Raw genomic sequence first — 19,609 nt, forward strand, 5'->3', positions numbered from 1 at the left:
AAAAGGGAACCCTCTTACACTGTTGGTGGGAATGCAAACTAGTACAGCCACTATGGAGAACAGTGTGGAGATTCCTTTAAAAAACTACAAATAGAACTGCCTTCAGTTCAGTTCAGTCGCTCAGTCGTGTCCGACTCTTTGAGACCCCATGAATCGCAGCACGCCAGGCCTCCCTGTCCATCACCAACTCCTGGAGTTCACTCAGACTCGTGTCCATCAAGTCAGTGATGCCATCCAGCCATCTCATCCTCGGTCGTCCCCTTCTCCTCCTGCCCCCAATCCCTCCCAACATCAGAGTCTTTTCCAATGAGTCAACTCTTCGCATGAGATGGCTAAAGTACTGGAGTTTCAGCTTTAGCATCATTCCTTCCAAAGAAATCCCAGGGTTGATCAGTCCAAGGGACTCTCAAGAGTCTTCTCCAACGCCATAGTTCAAAAGCATCAATTCTTCAGCGCTCAGCCTTCTTCACAGTCCAACTCTCACATCCATACATGATCACAGGAAAAACCATAGCCTTGACTAGATGGACCTTAGTCGGCAAAGTAATGTCTTTGCTTTTGAATATGCTATCTAGGTTGGTCATAACTTTTCTTCCAATGAGGAAGCATCTTTTAATTTCATGGCTGCAGTCACCATCTGCAGTGATTTTGGAGCCCCCCAAAAATAAAATCTGACACTGTTTCCCTATCTATTTCCCATGAATTGATGGGACGAGATGCCATGATCTTCGTTTTCTGAATGTTGAGCTTTAAGCCAACTTTTTTGCTCTCCTCTTTCACTTTCATCAAGAGGCATTTTAGCTCCTCTTCACTTTCTGCCATAAGGGTGTTGTCATCTGCATGTCCGAGGTTATTGATATTTCTCCCGGCAATCTTGATTCCAGCTTGTGCTTCTTCCAGCCCAGTGTTTCTCATGATGTACTCTGCATATAAGTTAAATAAGCAGGGTGACAATATACAGCCTTGACGTACTCTTTTTCCTATTTGGAACCAGTCTGTTGTTCCATGTCCAGTTCTAACTGTTGCTTCCTGACCTGCATACAGATTTCTCAAGAAGCAGGTCAGGTGGTCTGGTATTCCCACCTCTTTCAGAATTTTCCACAGCAATCCCACTGCTGGGCATACACACCGAGAAAACCAGAAGTGAAAGAGACATGTGTACCCCAATGTTCATCGCAGCACTGTTTATAATAGCCAGGACATGGAAGCAACCTAGATGTCCATCAGCAGACGAATGGATAAGAAAGCTGTGATATATATACACAATGGAGTATTACTCAGCCATTAAGAAGAATACATTTGAATCAGTTCTAATGAGGTGGATGAAATTGGAGCCGATTATACAGAGTGAAGTAAGCCAGAAAGAAAAACACCAATACAGTATACTAACACATATATATGGAATTTAGAAAGATGGTAATGATGACCCTATATGCGAGACAGCAGAAGAGACACAGATGTAAAGAACAGACTTTTGGACTCTGTGGGAGAGGGAGAGAGTGGGATGATTTGGGAGAATGGCATTGAAACATATATACTATCATGTAAGAAACAAATCGCTAGTCTAAGTTCAATACAGATACAGGATGCTTGGGGCTGGTGCACTGGGTTGACCCAGAGAGATGATATGGGGAGGGTGGTGGGAGGGGGGTTCAGGGTTGGGAACTCATGTATACCTGAGGTGGATTCACATTGATGTATGGCAAAACCAATACAGTGTTGTAAAGTAAAAAAATAAAATTTAAATTTAAAAAAAATGTGAAGCATTTCTAGTCTTTGCAATGAGCAATGCAGAAATCTGTGTTTGTGGTATTATTGCTCTACTTACATAACTCAAGTATAATTTTTGGATTGGAGATGGTTAACAATTCAACACCTTTTAAAGTTGTGACCAGAAAATGATTACTGAATACATAACACAGTACGAGCTAATTAAAAGGTATTCACTGCGCTACTATAAACTACTAAAAGTAATAATAAAAATGATTGTGAAGCACTCTGCCTTTGCAAAGTGCTATAGTGATCCAACTCCCTAGTCTTAGAGTGAACAGATGCAAAGGTATTATTAGTAATATAACATGCTCAACTTGGCATGAGATGAAAAGCTGAAGACAGGTAGATTTGACTCCAAAATGACATAGAGGAGGGTGGGATTTAATGGAAGAAGGAAATTGAGTTTCTTGGTGCCCAGTGTGATTTCCTGAACTCAGTGTGCTCCATCCATCAGACCAGCACAGATACCACAGATGCAAAGGTATCAAAATGGCTAGTTTCCTTAACCAAAAAAGCCCAGGAGGTCCGAGGCTGACCGCAGGGGCACACAGCTTGATAGCCCTTAGATGGCCAGCCCCCTCTCAGTGTGAGGAGCTTGAGCATGGGGCATTTCCCAGAGCAAACTCAGAGGCACTATCCCCCTGTGAACCAAAACCAGCAGACTCGAATAGCCGCAGCTGGCTCTGGAGAAAAATGCCGTCACTGTCTCCTGCCCGGCTTTCAAGGGCTGCCATTCTTTCTTTCCAGAGATGAGCCGATTCTTTCGGCGACGCCCACTCTCCCGCGGGCCCCCAGTGCCTCCCGTCTGCTGGCCCCGTCCCCGCCCTCACGCGCACCAGCTTAGCGCGTTTGCCGCCAACCGGGTGCACAGACTACAATGCGCCAAGCGAGCTGACCCAGCTGCCGGGCTCCCGCCCGGGTAACCACGGCAACCGCGGGCTTCAGGAATGCGCACTAATTGAAGGCCCAGTTTCCTCCCACAGTGATGAGCAACAAGTGAAGCAAAAATAGTGAGGCGGGGATAAAGGCTTCGACGGAGGAAGGGGGGAGGGGAGGCAGTCACAGCTCGGGGCTGGGTGGCTGTGGGTGAGGGGAGGGCAATAAGTGCCTTCAAGACTTCGTTTGTTCTCTTAACAACCCAGGGCAGTGAAGAGCCTAAACGTCCTTCACCCTTAAGAAATCTTCGCACACATTTCTCAGTGAACAAGTAGTACCGCAAACCACCACCTCTTTGCTGCTGCTGCTAAGTTGCTTCAGTGGTGTCCGACTCTGTGCGACCCCATAGACGGCAGCCCACCGGCTCCCCTGTCCCTGGGATTCTCCAGGCAAGAACACTGGAGTGGGTTGCCATTTCCTTCTCCAATGCATGAAAGTGAAAAGTGAAAGTGAAGTCGCTCAGTCGTGCCCGACTCTTAGCGACCCCATGGACTGCAGCCTACCAGGCTCCTCTGTCCATGGGATTTTCCAGGCAAGAGTACTGGAGTGGGGTGCCACTGCCTTCTCCGCCACCTCTTTGCTTGCTTCTAGTAAATGAATGGAGATGTACACAGCCCTGTAAAAGTGAAAGTGTTAGTTGCTCAGTGGTCTCAGACTCTTGGTGACCGCATGGACTGTAGCCCACCAGGCTCCTCCATCCATGGAATTCTACAGGCAAGAATACTGGAGTGAGTTGTCATTCCCTTCTCCAGGGGATCATCCCGACCCAGGGTCTCCTGCATTGGCGGGAGCTACCAGGGAAGCTGGTGCACATCCATAGGCTCCCTAATTAGAATGCCTGCTAACATCTTGGGGTCAGCAGGTGAAGGTGAGCTGAAACTAACTTGCTCCCAGCTCCTCTGGCTCTTCTGTTCTCTTAAAAAAAAAAAACTTCCAGGTGATCATCTCTAAAGATGGGGTGATCATCACACCTGAATGCCTGTTGTCTTGATATAAATTATTTAAAGTCTCCCCTTTTCACTCTCAAGAGTATCCTAATTCGGACAAGAAATTATAAGGTTGTCCTATCTAAAGTCTTTCCAAGTCCATCCAGATCCTAATCCAAGTCTTAGGTGTTCCCCAAACCCTTCCAGCCTTCATCGAGTGGCCTGTATGACCTAATCCTTGTATGTAGGTCAGGTAGCAAACACTGTGTAATTAAATGAGAAACAGGGGCTTTCAACAGCTACCAAAACATAGCAATGAAAAGATTGCATGCTGGGACAGAATACCCTGAAACCCACTAGCGGGAAGATTCCCACGGGGCTGACTAGGGTCACCACTGCACAGCACTGCACAGATGTCATCAGGAAAAACACGAACCTATTAGTAACAGGATCGCCAATTCAGATGGCTCATTACAGCCTCTGCCTATGGAACAGGCTAAAGGAAAATCGGCTCTCTAGGACGAGTCTCAGAACATAGAACTCCCTGCAGGGGGTTCCCTCAGATGAGGGGCAGCACAAGGCAGATTAGATGTGGGGGATGGGAAGAAGTAGGAGAAGGAAACTGACATTTTGTTGTTGCTGTTTAGTCCCTCACTCGTGTCCGACTCTTCGGTGACCCCTAGTCTGTGTAGCTTGCCAGGCTCTTCTGTCCATGGGCTTTCCCAGGCAAGAATACTGGAGTGAATCGCCATTTCCTTCTCCAGGGGATCTTCCCAACCCAAGGATCAAACTTCCCAACCCAAGTCTCCTGCATTGCAGGCGGATTCTTTACTGCTGAGCCACCAGGGAAGCCCCGAGCTGACATTTACTGAGTTTGTGTTCTGTGCTATTTAATCCTCACAATAGGTTTTCCACGTTAACTTTTATTTTTCCTCCCTCATTTTTACAGATAAGGAAACCATGCCTTATCAACAGTGAGTTATTAAAGGTTATATGGCTGCATGGAGTCCACATAAATGTGCCCCCCCAAAGCCCATGCTCTTCACAGTGGACCTTATCCAGTATCCAGATTGACCTTTGACCAAGATCAGGGTTTTTCAACCTTAGCACTGTTCACATGTGGGGACAGAGAATCCTTTGCTGATGGTGGGAGGGCTGTTCTGTGCATTGTGGGATATTCAGCAGTCTCCTTGGTTTCCCCCTGCTAGCTGCCATGGCATCCCACAAGCTGTGACAACCAAAGTGATCCCAAATATTGCCAAAAATCTGGGGGGCAAAAGCGGCCCCTCTTGTCAATCAGTAGCCTAGACATTTAATATCAATACACTTTTGAACTCTTCTTGTTCTCTCATTGCCTCAGAAATGTAATACTTATCTTTACCAAAAGATGGTAATTTATATAGGGACAGAACAGTGCCTTTTATTTATTTTGTATCCTCCCTGTGTTAGGGACATAGTATGCAAACAAGACTGGTTAAAAGTTAAATCATAATGCAAATACAAGTCACACATGAAGCAAAACTGACTGCATTCCATGATGCCCATCAAAGAACAGGGTTGTGATTATGCAGTAGAGAGGCGTGAAGGCCATCAGAGGCTTCTTGCGAAGATTAAAGGCATGATCCCCAGTCGTTGGAGCAACCACAAACCCCACTCCACTCCTCAGATGGTAGAAGGCTCACTGACAGCCATTAAACAGAATCAACTTCTTATTGATGCCTGGCTGATTTTTCTGCCTCTTCCTTCTTCTCCACTCCTTCAACACATTACTCTGGTTTTTCTCAAAACCAAGATCAATAGAGGCATGCATGTAGGTAAGCTCAGGGCAGAGTAGGCCAGAATTAAGAGAAAGGGCTGGGAGAAAAGCCAGTGGATCTGGGGCCTAAAAAGCTCTCTCCCGATATTAGTTCTGTGTCTCTGCTTTCATGGCAGCCAGCGCAGTTATCTCGACTCTTCTGGAAATCTGAAGATGGATAGGATAAGGTCCACCTTCCAAGAGGAGTCAACTCTACTTTAAGTCTTTCATTTGAAACAAGATAGTGGAAATATAATCGAGTCTACAAATGAAAATGTAGGAACAGCCTAAATGGAAGATGTTCCAAAGGAGTAACCTCCAGATTTATGGCTAGAGTGTGGCTGTAATTAATTCCTTCTCTCCTTTTGGCCAGGAGTAAACTTTTCTTCTCCTCCAATTCTTTTCTCCTCTTCCTCTGTTTGTAAATCTTAGAGAGAAACAGCAGCAGCCCCTCTCAGAGATCAAAGTTTTAGCAGGCAACAAAGACCTCTGAGGAGTCTGTTGCCATGGGAACTCTGAGCTGAAGCCCTTCTAATCGGCAAATCTCCTTGGTTAGCAGCACAGGCTGGCATCAAGCAAGAGAAGGGGGAGGGGAAGTCTTGGCAACAGGTAATCTTTCTAAACAGCCAGAACTAATGGTGGTGGTGGTGGTGGTGCTGGGGGTTGCGGGGGGGGGGGGGTGTTAGTACAACGGGATTCAAATTGAGGCAGCACTGACAGAGGGGTGTGTGCCTGAGTATTTCTGCACAGCCATAGGCACAGATTCCTATCAAAAATCCCTAAAGTGGATCACTAGTTCTGAGATGTCCCTCCCTAGAATTCCCTGATTTCTCATTATGTTCTTAATGGCTTTTTAATGCTAGTAGGCCAAAAAGTTGATTTTAGACCAGAATAACAATTTCAGGCACAGTATTGTGAATAATTTGATTTTTAAAAAATTTAATGCATGCCTGTTTCTCCACCTCTTGTCAAGGTAATATATGCTGTACTTCAGGATAAATCACAGGAGGAGATGGAAGGAAAAATAGAAGCATGACAAGAAAACATAGGTAATTCTGCTGCATTACCTTCACAGGGAAGAATCAATTCCAACTTAGTACCTACTCACAAGGACCTGCTGGGAGCAAGCCTATTTCTGGCCTCCTGGAATAGCATTGCATTTGGCCTAAAAAGAAGCAGAAATTGATGAATTCCACAACATGTTAACAGTGTGTGTTTTTGCCTGCCTGGCATTCTTTTCTTCTTCATTTGGAAACAAATGTCCAATTTCTCTTTATAAAGCTACTCCTTTTCCCTTCAATTCATATGGTTCATTTGGGGTTGGTGGTACCCTATGTTTCTCTCAGAATGCATAGCCCACCCCCAACAATAGGACTTTTGCCACACTATGGAGAGAGGCAGTTTATCCTCCTGAGATCAAAGGTGTTAAAGATCTGCTAGGGGTCACATTTGGAGACAGCCTGCTGGAGAATGAATCTAACACAGAGGAGATGGAGATATTTAAAACATAATCTGAACACTGGAACTCAGCCATGCTTGAAGTTAGGAATACCCTTGGACTTACTGGTTACAGTAAAGAGTCTGCCTGTAGTGCTGGAGACCCAGGTTTGATCCCTGGGTCAGGAAGATCCCATGGAGAAGGAAACAGCAACCCACTCCAGTATTCTTGCGTGGAGAATCCCATGGATGGAAGAGCCTGGCAGGCTACAGTCCATGGTGTCGCAAAGAGTTGGACACAACTGAGCGAGTTCACTTTCACTTTACTGGTTACCTAAGCCAAAAAGTTCCCCTAAGCCAGTTTGAGAATCTGTTCCTTGCAATTGAAAGAGTTCTGAAGAACACAATAGTTAGCTCTGAGTGGTGAATTTTTTAAAAGATATTTTCTTCTCTTGTGTTTTCTGTTTTGTTTAGTTTTTATAATAAAGAGGTATCACTTTTCCTAAAACAGAAGTATTAAACAAAACAGGATAGCAGTATTTGGGTATCACCTATATAGAGAGTTAATCCTGCAATTTGTAGATATTTTAGATAAAGTCAAAATTGTAGAAAGGATGCTAAAGCCGTCTTGTTTATCCTGATAACCTGGACAAGAGAACCTGTTCCATGTTGAAACATGCTCATGAAACAGGCTCGTGTAGTTCTCCTTTTCTCAGTCCAGAGGCACAAGTGTTCATTGCGCCATATTTTTACTGGGGCCCTTTCCCTCCTTTTTTCTTTTGGCCCTTAAAAAACAAGCTATCACATGAGACATCAGAAAGAAGGGGTCAGGCCCTTACATTGTGCATAGAAAGAAGTAAGAACAAGGCGAGCTGCTTTTAGATTTTAAAATAGCAACTTCCCTACTTGAGCCTTCCTGAATGGTGAAGTCCTTTTCCTGCCAGCTGGAGCTGCCCGAGGGAACTTTATTCCTATCCAAACAGTGGCATGGTTCCAGGTTATAAACAGATTGTTCCTGATCCTAGACCAATGTCTAATCTCAGGGTGGCAGATTTTCTGGACACTTCCACCTTCTGTAACTGTCTGCTGGCATGGCTCTACGATCCCAACCATCTATCTAAATATTTCTAAGGTACCTGTCACTATCATCTCAAAGCACCCTAAACACCACGTGCATTTCTTCAGAATGACTCTACCTTCTGAATCATCGAAAAGAGATTGAAAAGTGTCCAGTACAGTGTTTGAGTTTAATGGTGAATCAGTGGTTATCCTAGCATTTCTCTAAATCACATCTTTGGATATTTCTCAACCTCTGAAAGAAGCATCGGCAGCAATAGGTAGGTCATACTCAGTGGGGAGGTAAGCAGTATAGACAAGGACAACTATGTCTTTGAAGTGAGGTTAATGATTATAGGCAGTTTCACTGAGAAATGAAATGAAGTACTAAAGCAAATCTGGGCCAAGTAAAAACCATTACCTAAAGCAACAGTTACATTTTTGAAAACATGATTGATGCCAGGGAGCATTCTATAGTTCGTAATATAGACAGCTTGTGTGGTATTGTGGCTTCAACCATATTTCCTGGTGGTTCTGTCACTAGGAAAAATTTAAATACCTAGATAAAGAATCATGACCAATGAGATTAAATGATGTTATATCTCACTTGAGACTATAAACATTTATTGTATTAACACTTCATAAATCAACAAATACATACTCAGCATTGACTAATATTTAAGAGGTACAAAGTAAGTATTAGTTACAGATTCTGCCCATTTATCATTTAAAAAAACATTCACTTAAATTTCTTTATTCTAAAAACTCTGCAAACCAATGCAAATAGATGAATGTGAACTGGTCCTGGCCATTGAAGGGCTCATGTTCCAGTGCTACTGAGAAGGGTCCAGTGTTGTAAGGGAAATTAAGACAAATATACACGCAGGACCAATGTCACCACTCACATGAAGTCAAACTAAGGTTCTGTCCTTGGCCCTTTTCACTTTATATAATCTTTTTGGGTGACTCATCTATTCTTTCATAATGATAGTTGTGACTATCATTCATGACTCTCAAATCTGTTATCTCTAATCCCTGTTTTTCCACTGAATTCCAGACCATATTTCTAATTGTCATCAAGACATCTCACATTCCATGTATTAAGGATCAAACTCATTTTCCGGCCTCTCCAACCTGGTTTCCAATCTGTAGCCTCTCTCTTGGTTGACAGAACAGTCAGCTACCCAGTTAACTATAAACCAGAGTGTCCTTTTGACTCATCCCTGTCTCTCAGTATCCATCACTTCCCTCTCAGAAAGGTTTCCATGCTGTCTGCTCTCAGTTCATTGCTCTGGTTCAGAATCGCATGCCCTCTCACCCATGCTGCTGCAGTAGCCCGTAACGGAGCCCTCTGTTCTAGTACTCCTCTCTAACGTACTGTCTACCTTGCTACTATTATTCTGATCCTGAAATCTAATTTCATTCCTCTGTGATGGCTTCTTCACTGGCTCCTCCAAGTCTTCAGATGGAACACAAAGTTCTTAGTCTGACATATAAGACACTTCATAATCTTGCTCCATTAACTTTTCCAACTTTACCTTTGTGAGTATAATGAAAAAAACAAATCATCTTAACTTTGCCTCTGATTTATCCCTTTAACTATCTCCTTTACTAATTGGTCATCTGAAATTCTACAGTTTTCTATTCCTCACGCTGTGATCATCCTCTAAGAAGAGCTCGTTTCAGTTCCTACAAGCCTCCATCAAGTTTATTCTTATTCTTGTGGAATTAGTTCTTTTAACACTGACCTACCACAAAAGACCACACTGAATTCCCACTGGCTTCCTTTTGAGTGAATGCTATCCTGTATGTTCTTGTAACCAACTTGTAACCCTTTTATCTCTGTCATGAGGACTGAATTACCAGGAAGTCATTTTCTCCCTTTATCAGAGTAGTCACATCACTCATATTCATCTACTTTTTAAACCAATAATTTTAAATTTGAAATAAAGCTCAAAAATAAGTGAGTTGAACACCTTTTCCTATGAATACCTGATACAATAACTCAAAAGAAATCTTCCTTCTTAAGGACATAGAAATTAGTACTCCTAAGGACACTGCATCTTCAGAGGCCTCTCTTATTGTTAATAGCTCTTTCTTTATCCTGAGACAGACTCCCTCCCTTTGTAACTTCCACTCCTGGCTCTAGTTTTACCTAGCTACAACGGGTAAGTTTCCACTCTCTCCTACACAATTTCACTTCCGATATCTGGAGAGGCTTCCCATACTCCCTTTCCCAAGTCCTCTTTCATAAGACGAGTCCTCCCAGTTCCTCCAACTATTCCTCATAATAAGTTCAGTGACCACAAGTGGCTCATGACAGTTGTAGGCAGCAAACTGTGGACCATTATCTTCCTACCGAGGTCTTCATCTCCTAGAGGCTGACTTCAGGAACAGGTTGCTCTCTTGGTCTCACATAAAAAGAATATACCTCATGAACAGGCCTGCAGGATATAGCCACTAAATAATTAGAATTTTTTAAACTGTGACAATATTTTGAAAAATTCCATAATGGGGTGTCAAGACCAAGAAAATTCAGAATGTTGCATTTGGAAAGTAAATACTGCATTCAGAAAATTCTCCTACATTTCAAACTAACACCTTTAATTAACTAACACAACCAGTGTTGCCCTAAAAGTTTACATGGAAAATTTACCATGCTTTCAACGTTTCCAATTAATGTGGGATACAGGCTGCCCCAGTGGCTCAGTGGGAAAGAATCTGCCTACAACGCACGAGACGCAGTAGGAGTCATGGGTTTGATCCCCGGGTCAGGAAGATCAACCTGGGAGAAGGAAATGGCAACAGACTCCAGTATTCTTCTCTGGGAAATTTCATGGACAGAGGAGCCTGGTAGGCTACAGTCCCTGGAGTTGCAAAAGAGTCGGACACAACTTAGCAACTAAACAACAACAATAGCAGACTTATGTGTTTCTTTTCCCTAAGAACTCCACCATCCACTTCTGTCTGATCTGCAGCATCCATATTTGGCCTTTCTGATCCCTTTTTAGGATAACACTAATTTTTTTTATGTTTTCTCCCATCATTGCTGACCCTTTTCATCTGAGCCTTCCTTTCACCCATCTTTTGGTCCTGAGGATAGCATCTTTGCCCAAGTTACTCTGTATGTTTCAATCCAGAGGAATGTCCTGCATATACTTCAGCACGTCCTCTAATGACAAGGCTTTCATTCTGTTTATTTCCCCACATTTGCAGAATGGGGACCAAATTATTTCAAGTGGTTTTTACCTGGCCTCCTTTTCCTGCACAAGCAATTACTTTGCTGCAAATGGTTGCACTGGTCAAATAACTTGTGTTCACAATTAGCTAATTGCAGGCTCAATGAGCCACTTGTTCCTTCAGACTTGACCATTAGAGTTGTGTTATTAGGCAGAAATTTACCTTTTTATTTCCTACAGATTTACACATTTACAGATTTACAGATTTCCGAGTCACAGGAGATCCTGAATCTGACTGCCCTGTAGTCTTTTACAATGTCAATATAAACCTTTTACATTTTTATTTCCTTCTGAATATATGTCATATTTCCCATTCTTTTACAGGTCACAGCAGTTATTCATCGCAGCATGCCAGGCTCCTCTGTCCTTCACTGTCTCCCAGGATTTGCTCAAATTTATGTGCTTTGAGTCAGTGATGTTACCTAATCATCTCATCCTCTGCTGCCCCCTTCTCCTCTTGCCTTCAATCTTTCCCAGCATAAGCGTCTCTTCCCATGACTTGGCTCTTCGCATCAGGTAGCCAAAGTATTGGAGTTTCAGCTTCAGCATCAGTCCTTCCAATGAATATTCAGGGTCGATTTCCTTTAGGATTGACTGATTTGATCTCCTTTCAGTCCAAGGGACTCTCAAGAATTTTCTCCAGCACCACAATTTGAAAGCATCAATTCATTGATTATTATTAAAGGGTTAATAATTAATAAATATTTACCTTAGTCCATTTTGTAAACTGTAAAATTAAGGCAACAGTAAACCTTATTTGCCAGTCCTGATAGAGTAAAACTAAAAATCCTAAGTAGAAAATTCCATTTTCTCCCTAGGCACTGAATTTCCTACAGGGGGTAAAAATCAACCTTTAATTTTATTTGCCTCTAAAAGAAAGCACCTCATTTGTGCCCCCAAATTGTTATCACCTGGTTTCTTAGAAGCTACAAAAAAAGTAATTTCTTTTGAAAATGGCTTCAAGGATGTACATTTTATCCTACAGTTAATGTTGTTTCTTTTCTTAATTTCTGTATATTTTATTCCAATTTTCTTGTTCAACTAACATTTATAGAGCATGAAATATGTGCTCAGTTCTTCAGTTTCATACAAGGAGGTCATCTGCCACTGACATTCTTCTAATCCACAAAAGAGAAAAGTAGCCAAAAGTAATGAGTTTTCATTTATGAGGAAATTAATATTAATAAGGATTAGATTATATTTGCTTTGAAACTAATTCAGGCACTTTTATCTTTCAAGAAATTTGCCCTCCAATTAAACACTAGTAGGTCTATCCCAGAGCTCTTTTCACTGGGTACCTTTTATTATTAAAAGTGCACAGCCATCTTTCCTAAGGATTGCCTTAAGGGGAGATAATTGAATGGGAAAAGATTCCCAAAGGCCTCAGGAGATCCTAACACACCAGTGAATTCCTGTCTCTGCCCTGCTATTTTCCTCACTAGTAGCATATGTAAAGAATCAGCAGAAAGAATTCAGGGTTAAAGGTACAAGTGGAAAGGAGGAGAAAAAAACTAAGAAAGCAGAAGAAACATTTAGGCAATGCGAAAAAGGGGATCATAGCAGCCAGGAAACAAAATATAACAAATACAGCTACTGCTCATGAAGAACATACTCTGAAATCAGTTTGTGCACCAGAGATAAAGCCTGTGTGTGCAACCTGCTGATACACGCAGGGAGAAGTGAGAAGAAGGAGCAGTGCAAGCAGTCTAAGATGAAAATATCGCTGAGGGCTGTCACCTACCTAGCACCAGTACTTCCACGGAATCCTCATTCTTGCCCTCCAGGTCATCAGGGGTGGTGATGATACAGTAATACAGTCCGCTGTCTCCCCACATGAGTTTTCCAATTTGAAGATCTGCATCTGTTATCACAAAGAGAAGGACCTGGTTCAAATTCTGTCCTTTGAAGAAAACACTGAACAACAGAGGGTGGGTGGAAGTGAGGTGCTTCTGGGTGTCTGCAGTGTTCTACTTTTTTACCTGAATGGTGGTTGACGTGATGTTTGCTTTACTGAAAACAAATAAACAATAAAACAATGATAAAAACTAGCATCCCTAAGGTGAGAGAATTCACACCCAGAATTCACACCTAGTTGCAGGCTGGTTTCAGGAATAGAATACTTGCTTTCAACCAGGCTTACAGAGGCCTCTGAAAGCCAAGTAAATTCCAGAATTAACCTGGACTCCTGGAAATGAGCTGAGTTCACAGGAAGTGAAAAGTGTTAGTCACTCAGCCATATCTGACTCTTTGCGACCCCATAGACTGTTAGCCTGCCAGGCTCTTCTGTCCATGGGATTTTCCAGGCAAGAATACTGGAGAGGATTGCCATTTCCTTCTCCAGGGGATCTCCCTAACCCAGAAATGGAAACCGGGTTTCCTGCACTGCAGGCAGTCTCTTTACCATCCGAGCCACCAGGGAAGCCCAAGACGGGTTCACAGGAGTTCTTCAAAATTCCAATAATCAAGTAGGTCATACCAGACTTTGGACCTTTTCTTGTCCAAAGCTTTAGGGACCAGGAGAAAAAGTAGAACAGATGCAAAACTGCCTGGGACTTGGGCCATGCAGTGACCTGGCTCTGCACTTACACACATGCATCCCTTTTCTCAGCAGAGAACTTCTTAGGGAAGTTTACTTTCTGAGTTAAGGGCATTAAAGGCTGGTGTCAAGGTGTAAAGTATTTGACTGAGAAAGCTTTCACTAGAACCCATTTCAATTCAGGGCTGATAATAAATTTATTATCAGACTAAAGGTCAAGCTCATGAAAGCTTCTTGATGCTATCATCTCCCATAAAATCAAAGTCTTGAGAGACTGAAAGGGTGCACGGCTGACATCCTCTTGCACCTGTGAAGAATGAAACCAGCCTCCCTCCCATTCCTTAAAAACAGAGGCATTATTACCGTGGACAATCGTGATCTCTCTGCCCCTGTAGAAATCTCCCAGGGTCACAGTCGAGCCCTGTTTAGAAGCTACCACTCGAACAGTCCTCCTGCTGTCTAAGCAATCCAAGTAAGGGTCCCATTCCAGGTTTCTTTTACTGAGAGACTGGGTCCGTGGGGATGACATGCCCAGGGATTCCCCCATGCGATCCTGGCAATAGGACTTGAACTTCCACTGGACGACTGCCGGCTGATGGGAGGACGTAGAGAAGTGGCAGTGGAGCACGGTGGGCTGGAAGAGCATGGCCACCTTCTTCTTGTCGGGCACTGTAACCTGGAGGCCTTCAGCCATGGCTGCAAAACAGAATGAAGATGTCCAAACAGCATCTGCACCCTGGACCTCACCTCACACTACACAGGCACGCCTTTCTGCCTTACCTTCCTAACCTGTCCTTGTTTTTTCCATCACAATGAATAACATCAGTATCTACCTGGTTGCCCTGTCCAGAAACCTGCTCTCAATCCTAATACCTAGTTGGTCACAAAGTCATGTCAACGTGACCTCTTAACATCTTTAATATTTCCATCCCCCTCTTTAACCCCACTACCATTGCTTCCGTGTATGTTCTCCTCATTTTTTGCCTATAATTTTGCAATAATCTCTTGTCTGGTCACTCCACCTATAGTTGCCCACATGTATCTATCCTCCTTGCTATAATTTCCGGTTATCTTTTTAAATCTGACTGTTATGGCTCTCCTTCTTAAAATCCTTCACTCATCCTCCATGGCCTTTAGAACAAAACCCAAAGTTCTCAGCAAGGCATTTAAGGTGCTTCATCGTCTAATTCCTCCTCAGCTTCACTTCCTGCAGCACCTCTGTTTGAGCATCAACCTCAGAGGACAGCAAACTAACAGTTTCCCTAAGTGGGATGTGCTATATCACACCTCTAGATCTTGGCACATAGTGTTTCTTGTTTATGGAAAGCTTTTTCCTCACTTATCTTCCTGGGAAACTCTTTTTCATCTTTTAAAACCCAGTTCAAAGGCTTCATGTCAAGCCTCCTCTGACTAGTCAAATCTATTTATCACTTCCTCCTTTGCACCATAGTGTCCCCAGCATTCTCCGCCAGACATTTACTATAATGATTTTGCAAGTTCTTATTTTCACACCATCAGACTTGTCGGGTCAAGTAAGTAACGTGTCTTATTTAGCTGTCCTGGCTCCTGAAGCCTATAGACACTAAACTATTTGATAAATGAGGACAATGAATCCAGGAAGTATGAATTTAGGAGAAAGTGACTTCCCTTCTAGCTGGTGACCAAGCAAAGGAGACAGAGATTAAGGGGGAAAGAAGGCTTTGAGAAAAATGGAGAATTTCAGATCAAAAGCAGCAGACCAAGTCCAAAAGCTTTGAAGGTGATCCAAAAAGAGGTGGGGGGAGACTAGAAAGCAGATGAGAAGTTTAAGTGTTAAAAAGATCAATTTGAAGCTTGGTGTCCAAGAAAGAGAGGGAAGTTTCTATGAATGAAAGCCCAGGGGAGTGTTTGAGAGGCAAAGGGCTTCTATGAACTCAATGGTAAGGTCTAGAAACTCCAGACAAAGAGAACACAACTTCTTCAGGTTACTGGGAGAGTTAAGAGTTTCTAGCTTGATCTAATTCTGCTTTGAAACAGAAGCAGAATCATGATGAGAAGCAAAAAAAGGAATATGAATAAAAAGATAGGATAAAGAGGTCCAGAGTTGAAACCAGGAGGCTGCCAAGCCACCTTCAGGTAGCTTGAGGCAGAGTTTAACCCTAGAATTCCAGGTGGACTTCAGAGGCAGAAGGACTCGTTTCCTAGGGGGGCCTACCGTCCTTCATTACTGCCCATGGTCTCTATGACATCCCACAAAGCAAACTCACTCTCACAACTTGAATATGCGTTCATTCATGACTCTTCATAGAGTCACAAATAATAGCTTCAATGGCACCCCACTCCAGTACTCTTGCCTGGAAAATCCCATGGACAGAGGAGCCTGGTGGGCTACAGTCCATGGGGTCGCTAAGAGTCAGACACGACTGAGCAACTTCACTTTCATGCATTGGAGAAGGAAATGGCAACCCACTCCAGTGTTCTTGCCTGGAGAATCCCAGGGACGGGGGAGCCTGGTGGGCTGCCGTCTATGGAGTCGCAAAGAGTCAGACACGACTGAAGCGACTTAGCAGCAGCAGCAGCAGCGTGGTCAACAAGGGCAAGATACCACATTTGTACTCACTTCTGATTTCCAGACTAGTGCCTCTCTTCCATGAAAGCACTGTGAAAACTAAGTTTTAATTCCTGTCAGGAAGAAAAGGTTTTCATTCTGTGGAACTGGGAAGTGAATACAGCAGAGTATTTAAGATTTAGTGTTTTGAACCTTAAGTGCTGGATAGCTCCTCAAGAATAAATGAAGAAATGGGCAAGTAAATGAATGACTATTAATACGAAAATTTCTAGGACTTCACAAATTTCTAGGACTTCACATTTATGTTTAAATGACATAACAGCATAGTATAGTAAAAGAGCATTGGCATCAAAGAGATAAGGCTTTGAATCTCATCTGGCTACACACTAATGGTAAGGCCTAAATGAAGTCTCTTAAGCAACCTTCACCTGTAAAATGAGCCTCATATTCCTTAACTCAACAGAGTTGTTAAACCTTCTCTCTCTGGGTGCCTGCAGAGAGAGGGCTCTTTAAGAGCACCTTGACCATGACCCATAGATGGTACATCTCAAATGAGAACCCTCCCTCACCTTTCCTGCCTTTCCCCTCGAGAGGCTCTTGAATCTTGATGACCATTCATCATCAAAAGGTTTGATTATAGCCAGATTATGCAGATCAGTGCCATCGAGGGGCAGATAATTCCCATCTGGAAGCTCAGGAAAAAACCTCCTAGGCTCTGCTGCTTCCCTCCACCACCCCCAAATGCTGGTGTCACTGATTCTGTTCTTCCCAACTCACACATCTAGAAAGCTAGATGACGAAAAGGCTTGTATGGTGTTTTGTTTTGTTTTGTTTTGTTTCCCTATAGTTTCTCCTTGAATTCTATTGCATTAATTTTTTAACCTTGTAATTCTTCAAATCCTTATTCACAGTCTGATTTTCCAGGTAACAAAATGGGACAGAGAGGTGAAATGACTTCAGTGAGCAGTCACTGAGGCTGGATGACCAGTCACAGGTATTGACCAATCACAATGCCAGCTGTTGACCAACCACCTTTCTTCTCTGCTGCCTATTCAGGCTCTACTTGGGAAATAAAATATTTCCTAGCCTTTCCGGGATAAATGAAACCAGCAAAGGAGGCAGGTGCAGCACAAAAAGTGTTGGGGGAAGGGTTGTTTAAGTACAGGGTTTTCTTCATTAGATGATTACTAAGAATACCTCCTTCTCAGCTCTGTTCTCTGTTAATGAGATTAGCCACTTGACCAAGCCATGGGACACCATTAATTATTATTTTGTAAAATCGTGGACTCCCTTAATTATTAACAGAGGTTAGTCAACTCAGTTTCTTCTATGACATACACATAAGCTCATGTTCCAAAGAATAAAGACTATGTTTTCAGAAACATTTGCCTCTTTATAGCATGATACTTAAAGGCATGGATTTTAGAGCAAGACCTCATTTAGAATAGGTCTTACCACTTCCTAGCTGCATGACTTGCAGCAGATTACTCCTCTTAGGAGTTTCGGTTTCTTTACTGGTAAAACCAGAATAACAGTAACTATTTTGAGGAGCTGTTTGAGGGTTAAATAAGATTTTATCCTAAGCATTTAGGATAATACTGATGTAAAGTAAGCACTCAATAAATGTAGTTGTTGCTGCTGCTGTCAATAACAATCTGTTGACTTCTGTAAAGCCATATAACCTAGAGCTGTTGCTGCTGCTGCTAAGTTGCTTCAGTCGTGTCTGACTCTGTGCAACCCCATAGATGGCAGCCCACCAGGCTCCCCCGTCCCTGGGATTCTCCAGGCAAGAACACTGGAGTGAGTTGCCATTTCCTTCTCCAATGCGTGAAAGTGAAAAGTGAAAGTGAAGTCGCTCAGTCTTGCCCGACTCTTAGCAACCCCATGGACTGCAGCCCACCAGGCTGCAGGGTCTCCTGCACTGGCAGGTGGATTCTTTACCACCAGAGAAGCCCAAACCTAGACTGGGCCTAAAGCTCTGACTATCACTTTACACAAGTCCTCATTACCTTCTTGCTTTTATAACAGCCTCTTTAGTGGTCTCCCTACTTCCAGCCCGGTGCACTCTCCACATCTTTTATATCTAGTATATTCTTTCAGAAAAGACAGTCTCCTGTTTTAAGGCTCAAAAGATTCCCCACTCCTTCCAGGATAAGGTCCAAATGCCTTGACATGGCATGTAAGATCTCCATGATTTGGCCCCACCCACATTCCAGGCATACTAGGATGTCTTCCATTCTTTCATTATAAACATGTTATTCCCCCAGCTGGGGAAACATCAGGACATGTAGCTGAGGAGTTTCTGGGAGGCAGACAGACAGAAGCACTGAGTGTAGGTCCTGCACACACATGAGAAGCACACACTGGCCCAACAGGAGGCTGGCACTCGGAATCTGGGCACTGGTGACACCAGAAAGGACTTGTGTTTTGAAGCTCTTATAAAGACATTTAGAGAGGTATGGGAAGAATCCATGTTTCACTCTAAAAAACAAGTATCCCCCAAAACTGGAAGGAGACTGCTTAGAGAAGACAGAAAAAGAAGGTAAGTCAGATAAGGGGTCATGCTATATAGAACATATCCGTAAAAATTAGGATTCCTGATCAAAAGAAGCACCAGATGATATTGCAGATTGGAGATTATAGGGGGTTTTCTATATCTGCAAAAGAAGGAGTCATCATTCTTGGATCACCAGACCATTCTTCCAGTTTATACTCTGCCCCTGATCTTCAGGAAAACTGCCCTTGACTATCTAACTCAAATTCATTCAAAAATGTGTTTTAAAATACAGTGTTAAGTTCTGGGGAAATAAATTTAAAAGACCATCTTCTGATCTTGAAAAATTCAATATAAATTGAATTTTATATATTGAACCAATATAAATTGGTTTCTGACTCTAAGGTCCCTGAGGGCAAGGACCAGGATTTGGTGGATTTCAGTTCAGCTCAGTCACTCAGTCATGTCCAATTCTTTGCGACCCCATGGACTGCATCATGCCAGGCTTCCCTGTCCATCACTAACTCCCAGTGTTTACTCAAACTCATATACACCGAGTCGGTGATGCCATCCAACCATCTCATCCTCTGTGTTCCCTTCTCCTCGTGCCTTCAATCTTTCCCAGCATCATGTCTTTTCCAATGAGTCAGTTCTTTGCATCAGGTAGCCAAAGTATTTGGAGTTTCAGTTTCAGCATCAGTGCTTCCAGTGAATATTCAGGACTGATCTCCTCTAGGATGGACGGGTTAAATCTCCCTGCAGTCCAAGGGACTCTCAAGAGTCTTCTCCAACACCACAGTTCAAAAGCATCAATTCTTCAGTGTTAAGCTTTCTCTAAAGTCCAACTCTCACATCCAAACATGACTACT

The 19,609-nt window shown here is 43.0% G+C and overlaps 1 protein-coding gene across 12 annotated transcripts in view; it reads right to left on the reverse strand.

Moving 5' to 3' along the window:
• ILDR2 (immunoglobulin like domain containing receptor 2) overlaps positions 1-19,609 on the reverse strand; it is a 75,407-nt gene that overhangs the window by 40,505 nt on the left and 15,293 nt on the right. For all 12 annotated transcript variants that reach the window (XR_011248184.1, XR_011248181.1, XR_011248183.1 and 9 more), the window contains exons 2-3: positions 14,062-14,394; positions 12,904-13,023 (exon numbers count right to left, since the gene is read on the reverse strand). Coding sequence is in view for 6 of the 12 variants with exons in the window: in XM_069547879.1 (XP_069403980.1) it covers positions 12,904-13,023; positions 14,062-14,394 (453 nt within the window). In the remaining 6 variants the exon portion in view is untranslated. The remainder of the gene's footprint in view (positions 1-12,903; positions 13,024-14,061; positions 14,395-19,609) is intronic.

Source organism: Ovis canadensis, chromosome 1, assembly GCF_042477335.2.
Source record: "Ovis canadensis isolate MfBH-ARS-UI-01 breed Bighorn chromosome 1, ARS-UI_OviCan_v2, whole genome shotgun sequence".
NCBI classification, from domain to species: domain Eukaryota; kingdom Metazoa; phylum Chordata; class Mammalia; order Artiodactyla; family Bovidae; genus Ovis; species Ovis canadensis.